The following is an 8,717-nucleotide window of genomic DNA, read 5'->3' as shown; positions in this document are numbered from 1 at the left end:
ACTCAAAAAAAAAAAAAAAGAAGAAAAGGAAAATGAAAGGGACCATTCTAAGCGAATGCTGCAGGGGGAGGGGGCAAAAGCCACAGGAAACCCCCATAAACCAGCTCCTTATCCATCCCACCTAGAGTTCCTGTGCAGTGACCCACAGGCTGTCTTCTGCCCTTGGAAGACTGTCCTAGCCTCTCTGGGAAGGAGTGTGGGATAAGATGGTCTCTGATGAAGCCAGCCCAGGTTTGAGCCTCTGTTCAGGTTCTCGGAACGGGAGGGTGACCCCAGTCCCTTGGCTGTCACTCACAGGCCGGCTTTCCCCCTGGAGTGGTCAATGTTGTTCCTGGATTTGGCCCCACAGCTGGGGCCGCCATCGCCTCCCACGAGGATGTGGACAAAGTGGCATTCACAGGCTCCACAGAGGTAAGGTGTCCCTGACCTCATGCCTGCAGCAGGTCAAGTTCCCACTGTCTTCAAAGGATGATGCATTCAAGATGCACTCCTGAGTATGGAGGGGAGGGTCTCTGCCCCCAGAACTCACCTCTGACTACTTCAAGCAAGGGCCCTGTATGTACCCTGTGAGGTGGGTATGGTTATCGTCCCGATTTAACAGATGGGGAAATGGGGGCTTTGGGAGGCTGAACAACTTGCCAGATAACTGGTATACCTCAAATGGTTCATTGGACTCCAGAGCCTGTTATCCTCCCCAGGACACTGGCCACACACACTGTCTCGACTGCACAGGTGCTGCCATCATTTTACAGGAAATGAGCAATCAGTGAATCAATGCGGGTCATAATAGCAAGGTGAGGTGAAGTGAGGGTGAGTGAGAGGAGGCTTCTGATGTGCTAGCCTAGAGTCAGAACCAATGAGTGACAGTGTAAGTGGGTGCATGCAGGGTGCTGTGACCAAACACCAGAGAGTCCCAGGCAGACGAAGCGCTCTGGCGATTCCTTAAACACAGTCTCCTTGGAAACAGGACAGAGCCCTCCAGAGAGGTAAACTCTTTCCTCTTCTTGAAATCATGTCAGGCGTCATCGCATGACCTGGAGGAGGAAAGCTGAGTAGTGCCTGTGAACTTCAGACAGTTCTGCCTCCCGTGGCGACACCTCCAGACATTCAGCCCTCACAGTGACGGCAGTTCTGGGGAAGGCAGGGCGGAGCCACGGCACTGTGGTCAGGCTCTTCCTCTGGTTAGTCACCACCTCAGTCACTGCCAAGGAGCCATGTTCAGAGTCACTCCCAGGGGATGGTTTCCTAGCGGAGACGCCTGTGTCCACTCAGCAAATAAGCTCAGGGCGGCTTTGTGCCAGGCTCATCCTGTCCTTGTCCTCATGGAGCGTCCAGTGTACTGAGGAACAACACTCCAGATGCAGGAGGCCAGGCGGCGGGTCAGAACTGCTGTGGGAACTGGCAGCCCCAGTGTGAGTTCTGATCCCCCATTTACTAGTTGTGTGACTTTGGGTAAACGACTTGACACTGAGCCTGGGCTCCCACGTTTCTAAATCAGGGAGAAGAGTCACCCGTGCCTCCAAGGTCATTGTGAGGGTGAACTTCAGCATTTAGCAAAACATTTAGCACAGTGCCCGGTGTATAGGTGGCTCTCAGTATGTAGAAATCACACAGCAGCTCTGTTCATATTATCATCGCCATTGTTGTCTTAGAAGCTCAGGTAAGTGGACAGTCAGTTGGTGAAGGTCTCCAGGTCTCTTGCAGCCCAGTGGCTTGCTCAAGTGGGAGGTCTTCTGTCCCGAGTCTGCCCTGCCTTCAGCGATGTCTCCCCCACTGAGAGCTTGCCTCTGTTTCTGCATCCACACAGATCGGCCGCGTAGTCCAGGTTGCTGCCGGAAGCAGCAACCTCAAGAGGGTGACCCTGGAGCTGGGGGGGAAGAGCCCCAACATCATCATGTCAGATGCAGATAGTAAGTTTCCAGCTGAAGAAGGCCCAGTGTTGACAGCGGCTGCCAGCGGCCTGTGCTGTGGCTCAGCTCACTTCTGTCATTCCCAGTGTCCAGGGGCTTTGGGTCTCTGACCCTCGGACTTAGGGTTACAGCCAAAGTCAGGCATTGGGCCCACAAGGTCTTGCCTTGGCTTGTCCCTCGGCCTCTCCCTCAGGGCTCCCTGCTGCCCAGCCAGGCTGAGCCTCTCTCATCTGGCCATACTGCGCCCTTGCCACCTGACTGGACCACTCTTACTGCCATCACTCCTTCGTTCTGGTCTGCTGGGGGCTCCCACATTGGCCCCCTCTCTCTGTGTCTGTCTCCCAACCCATTCTCTAGGCCTGCCACCCGGCAGGCACCAACTCCGATGGTGGTGGGAAAGGGCTATGGGGACAGGCAGCTGCGGGCGCCGGGGTCCTCCTTGCCTCCTCACTGTGGCCTTGCTGTCCCTCCCTCCCCGCAGTGGACTGGGCTGTGGAGCAGGCCCACTTTGCGCTGTTCTTCAACCAGGGCCAGTGCTGTTGTGCCGGCTCCCGGACCTTCGTGCAGGAGGATGTCTACGATGAGTTTGTGGAGCGGAGCGTCGCCCGGGCCAAGTCTCGAGTGGTCGGGAACCCCTTTGACGGCAAGACGGAGCAGGGGCCACAGGTGAGCCAGGCAGTGCAGGGTGGTCTGGGTGCCTGCAGCCAGCATGAGAAGCAGAGAAGGCCTCGGGTTTGGAGATAGGTGGGACTGGGTTCAGGTCTCAGCTCTGGCCCTGAACTGGTTGTGGGCCCCTGAGAAGCCACATTCCCTCTTAGCCTCCATTCCTCATCCCTGAGGCTGGCCCTGCCGCGTTCTCATGGTGGCTGTGAAGTAGAAATTAATCCTGGGAAGCACTTTGTAAATTGCATATGGATAACAAATGTCAGGAGTGTCTGCAAGAGAATGTATGTTTCCTGGACCTTGGCCATCTGTAAAAATGCATCTGCCAGAAGGATACACAGACCCGTGAGCCATGCTTGTCTATGGGGAGTGAGCTGAGGGTCATGGTATGGGAAGAATAAGGACTTTATTTCACTTTATGGTCTTCTGAGCTGTTTGATTATTTCTTCTTTCTTTTTTTTTTTTGAGTTGGAGTCTCATTCTGTTGCCCAGACTGGAGTGCAGTGGCATGCTCCTGGTCACTGCAGTCTTGACCTGCTGGGCTCCAGCAATCATTCCGCCTCAACCTTCCAAGTAGCCGGAACTACAAGCGCGTGCTACAACGCCTGGCTAATTTTTTGATTTATTGTAGAGATGAGATCTCGCCAAGTTGCCCAGGTGGGTCTTGAACCCACAGGCTCAGGCAATTCACTCGCCTCGGCCTCCCAAAGTGCTGGGATTATATAGGCTGAGCCACCGAGCCCGGCCAGTTATTTTTTTCTTAACGTGAGCACGTGTTCATACATACTCTGATCTGTTCCAGCACGGGCCTTAGACCCAATCTGTCCTGGGCTCACTCCTTCCAGGGTCTGTGCAGCCCCTCCAGCCACACCTTCCCAAGGGGCAAGGAGTCACAGGGCGGGGCTCTTCCTGCCCCGGCCCTGCTCGCAGAACTGTGCCCAGGCAGCCCTGAGTCCGCCTCTGGGGCTCACAAGAGCCTCTCGGCAGGCTCCTTCCTCCTGAGGGTGTGTTGCACGGTGCTGCTGGTGTGCACGCCCCAGACTCCAGGGCTGGCCAGGGGTAACCCCCTACCTTTTAAATTAATAGACTTGATTTCTGAGCAGTTTTAGGTTTAGAGGAAAACTGAGTTGAGGGTACAGGAGAGCCCAGGTAGTTCCCGGAACTTCCCTCCTACTTTCCCTGTGATGACCATCTGGCATTAGTGGGTCCATTTGTTAGCATCGATGAGCCAGTATTGATGTGTTATTATTAGCTAAAGCCCATGGTCTGCATCAGGGGCCACTTCGTGCTGTACATTCTGTGGGCCTTGACAAATGTATAGTGCTATGTACCAACCATTCTGGTATGGCATAGAATAGAATCTCTGCCCTAACACCCCCTGTCCTCCCTCTGTCCGTCTCTCCCTTTCTCCCTTGAGCCCTGGCTGCCACTGGTCTTTTCATTGTCTCTACAGCTTTGCCTTTTTCAGGATGTCATATAGTGGAATGATACAAGCTGTATATGATTTGGTTTTGTTATATACGTGCAATTTACAAAATGTTTCCCAGGATTAATTTCTACTTCACAGCCACGCTGTGAATAAGACAGGGTCGGCCTCAAGAATGGAGAAACGGGCTGAGAGAGGGAATGTGGCTTCCCAGGGGCACACAGCCGGTACGTGGAGTGGCACAGCTGAGACTTGAACTCAGTCTCGTGAATCCAGCTTTCTCAGGTGACTTCTCTCACTTAGCAATATGTGTTCCAGGTTCCTCAGTGGGGAGCCACAGCCACATCTGAGGATGGGCCGGCCTCACCATGGGGCAGGTTGTGTGCCCAACTTCCCTCTTTCTCTTCCTGATAGCTTTATTGACATATAATCCACATACCTGAACAACGCCATCTGAAGTGTACAAGCCAGTGGTTTTTGGTATATTCACAAGGTTGTGCAATCATGTGCACTAATTCCAGAACATTTTCATCATCCCTCCTAAAAAACCCTGTACCAGCTGGGCTCGGTGGCTCAGCCTGTAATCCCGCGCCTTTGGGAGGCTGAGGTGAGTGAAATGCCTGAGCCCGCGGGTTCGAGACCCGCCTGGGCAACTTGGCGAGACCTCATCTCTACAATAAATCAAAAAATTAGCCGGGTGTGGTAGCACGCGCCTGTAATTCCGCCTACTTGGAAGGCTGAGGCGGAAGGATCACCGGAGCCCAGCGGGTTGAGGCTGCGGTGGCCGGGAGCGGCCACTGCACTCCAGTCTGGGCGATGGAGTGAAACTCCAACTCAAAAAAAAAACAAAACCCTGTACCTTGAGTGGTCCCTAAACAAGCCTCCCTCCCCAGGCCCTGGCTGCTACCAGTCCATGTGCTGTCTATGGATTTGCCTCTTCTGGATGTTTTGTATGAATGAATCTGCTGCTCCGTGTTCCTTTGTGGATGCTTCCTCCACTTGGCATGTTTTCAAGGTTCATCCATGATGTAACAAGATGTTTTCTTTTTAATACCAGATCATATTTTATTGTGTAGATACACCACATTTTGATTTTCCATTCATCTGTTGAGGGACACTTGGGTTGTTCCCACCTTTTGGCTGTTGTGAATAGTACTGCTAGAAACTCTTATATCTCTTATTCTCTTATTTTTTCTTTGTAGTTATTTATTTAATTACTACATGAAAAATTTAATAAGTGTTATTGTAAAAAATGAGATTTTTCTTGCTTCTCTCTTATTCTCCACAGGTAACCATGTGCATATACATGTACAGTTATGTTGTTGTATGTTTATTTGAACACAGATAGGAACATATGAGGGGGACCCAAAAAAAACCCCGGAATTATCTTTTGGGGGGCAGGCCCCTTGTAGAACAGGTTTTCCTCGCGAAGTAAGTGTTCTAGGAACCCACTGGCATCAGTGTATCAGCTACCATTGTTGTGAGAGGCTGCTTCAGTGGGTTTTTTTGAAGATTCTTTCACTGTGTTTGCCCGTTTCATGATGGGGGTTTACGAGTGCCACCTGCCCATAACTGCACTGAGTGTTCAGCAGTTTTTGATAAAAACCAGCATGGCTCCCATACCCCACCCTCCCTATTCACCCGATCTTGTCACGAGTGACTTTCTGTTTTTGTTTCTCCGCATGAAAAAAAAGCCTTCAAAGGGAAACTTTTTGCCCATGTGGAAGAGGTGAAACCAAAAATGGCAGAAGCATTAAAAGGCATCAAGGGGGAGAAGGCGCCGCGTGGTCGTTGAGGACCGTTTGTGTACTCCAGCGCCATGCCCTTGCCACCACAGTCACCTCAAACACCGATTTCCTGCCCGTGACTGCCATCGCGGGTGACTTCGCAGTCCCCCCATTCTGCTTCAGGCCTCAGCCCGTGCGGCGCGCCTGGAGCCAGCTGGCGGCAGAACCCAGGAGTGACCACCGCGGGGGACATGTATCTAGGCTTGGAGAGACGGGGCAAGATGGCGACGGCATAGGTGAACTGGTGAGATTCTCTGAACGAACCAAGACTGCAAACTGCTGAATAGACAGACTGTAAAGCAGAGGGAAAAGTGAACAGAACCAGAAGACCCTCATAAGGAAGAACAGGTCATTGCAGAAGAGAAATAAAAGCAACCCCACCTTCCCTCAAAAACAGAATTGAAGAGGGGGAGGGAAAGGGGTAAGGGAGAAAAATCTACAGAAATGAAGAAAAACCAAAAGAAGAGTATGGGTCTCTTCCCAGACGCCTGGGAGAGCAGACACTGAGAAAATTGACTTTGGAATACAAACAATGAAAAGTCCCCAGAATGAAGGGTCTCAAAATGCAAATGTAGATATCAAAACAATAATGGAGAGATTAAAAAGAATTGAGGAGACACAAGAAGAAACTAGGAAGGAGCTGATATCTGAGATAACAGTAATAAAGAATACTGTGAATGAAATAAATAACAAATTGATAAGCATGGAAAGCAGAATTACCCAAGCAGAAGAAAGAATCTCAGAGCTTGAGGACCAAAATATAGAAATAACCCAAACTCTTAAAAACACAGAAAATAAGCTAAAAAAGACAGAACAAAACCTTCAAGAGATGAGTGACTACCTCAAGAGGCCTAACCTAAGAATAATCGGACTCCCTGAGGCAGAAAGAGAAACAGAGACCACATTGGAACAAACTTTCCATGAGATCATTCAACAAAATTTCCCTCATCTAATCAGTGATACAAAAATTCAAACACAAGAGATTCAGAGAACCCCCGCAAGACAACAAATGAGAAGACCAACTCCTAGACACATAATAATTCACCTAAATAAAGTAGGCACAAAAGAAAAAATCCTAAAGGCAGCAAGAGAAAAAGGCCAGATCACCCACCGATGGAAGACCAATCAGAATAGCAGCAGATTTATCTGCAGAAACCCTGTAGGCTAGGAGAGCTTGGAGCCCTATCTTCAAAGTCCTAAAGGATAAACAATTTCAACCAAGAATAACCTACCCAGCCAAGCTAAGCTTCATCAGTGAGGGAGAATTAAAATCTTTCCCAGATATCCAATCCCTAAGAACTTATTGCAGCCACAAAACCATCTCTACATGAAACACTTAAGAAAGTACTAAACACAGAAGAAAAGGAAAAAAGAACAACGTTCTTCACAAGAGTACAGGGAAAAGAATAAAATATACACGAACCAACCCCAAAAGCAAAAGAAAGACAAAAAAAAAAAGAAAAAGAAAAAAGAAAAAACCAAGTAGAAGAACAATAACTCAATAAGAACTCCATGATAGGGACGAACTCTCACATTTCAATAATTAGTCTGAATGTGAATGGACTAAACGCACCACTGAAAAGACATAGAATGACAAAATGGATAAAATATCACCAGGCAACAATATACTGCCTTCAAGAGACCCATCTCACTAGAAAGGACATACACAGACTCAAAGTAAGAGGATGGGAAACAAATTTTCAGGCGAATGGAACACAAAAGAAAGGAGGAGTCGCGATCCTAATTTCAGACAAAATACCATTTAAGCTATCAAAAATTAAAAAAGATACAGAGGGCCACTACATAATGATAAAAGGTTCACTCCATCAACAAGAAATATCTATCCTAAACATATATGCACCCAACATAGGCGCACCAACATTCATAAAGCAACTTCTAGGAAAACTAAAGAAAGACATTGACTCTAACACCATAATAACTGGGGACTTTAATACACCACTCACAACCTTAGACAGATCATCAGCACAAAAAATCAGCAAGGAGATCCGGAACCTCAATGAGACTCTGGACCAAATGGACTTAATTGATACCTATAGAACACTCCATCCAAAGACCACAGAATACACATTCTACTCATCACCACATGGAACATATTCTAAGATCGACCACATAATTGGACACAAATCAAGTATAAGCAAATTTAAAAGGACTGAAATTCTGCCATGCACCTTTTCGGACCACAGTGGAATATAAATAAACATTGACACCAACAAAGTCCCCCCAAAACCCACAAAGACATGGACACTAAACAGCATGATGCTAAATAACTCCTGGGTCAATGATGACATCAAAATAGAGATCCAAAGATACCTGGAAACAAATGAAAATAAAGAAACATCTTACCAAAATCTCTGGGATGCCTTAAAAGCTGTAATAAGAGGGGAATTTATATCCCTACAAACACACATGAGGAAAACGGAAGGAACAGAAATTGACAACCTAACTAGCCACCTAAAGAAGCTGGAAAAGCAAGACCACAAAAACCCTCATTTCAGCAGAAGAATCCAGATCACCAAAATAAAAGCCCAAATCCAGGACATAGAAGACAAAAAGATAATACAAAAAATCAATGAAACGAAAAGCTGGTTCTTCGAAAGGGTAAACAAGATTGATGGTCCCCTAGCTAGACTAACCAAGAAAAAACGAGAAAAAAACCAAATAAGCATAATCAGAAACACAAAAGATGAAGTCACATCTGACCCTGAAGAAATACAAAAGATCATTAGAGACTACTACGTACACTTGTATGGAAACAAACTTGAAAACCAGAAGGAAATGGAAGACTTTCTGACATCACACAACCTACCTAGGTTGGAACAAGAAGAAATTGAGACCCTAAATAGACCAATAACAATCAAGGAAATCGACCACATAATAAGAAAACTTCCTACAAAAAAAAGCCCTGGTCCC

At 48.0% G+C, this 8,717-nt stretch overlaps 1 protein-coding gene across 1 annotated transcript in view; it reads left to right on the top strand.

Annotated features, from left to right (window-relative positions):
- Positions 1-6,022, top strand: part of LOC103272785 (aldehyde dehydrogenase, mitochondrial) — a gene marked incomplete at both ends in the record, with an annotated part of 14,081 nt that extends 8,059 nt beyond the window's left edge. The window contains 4 exons of the mRNA XM_008070252.2: positions 298-411; positions 1,808-1,910; positions 2,392-2,576; positions 5,815-6,022. Coding sequence (XP_008068443.2) covers positions 298-411; positions 1,808-1,910; positions 2,392-2,576; positions 5,815-6,022 — 610 coding nt within the window. The remainder of the gene's footprint in view (positions 1-297; positions 412-1,807; positions 1,911-2,391; positions 2,577-5,814) is intronic.
- Positions 6,023-8,717: the final 2,695 nt, after the last annotated feature.

This window comes from Carlito syrichta, unplaced genomic scaffold (assembly GCF_000164805.1).
Source record: "Carlito syrichta isolate Samal-C Ts95f unplaced genomic scaffold, Tarsius_syrichta-2.0.1 Scaffold313233, whole genome shotgun sequence".
NCBI lineage: Eukaryota > Metazoa > Chordata > Mammalia > Primates > Tarsiidae > Carlito > Carlito syrichta.
This window is presented reverse-complemented; position numbering and strand designations above follow the sequence as displayed.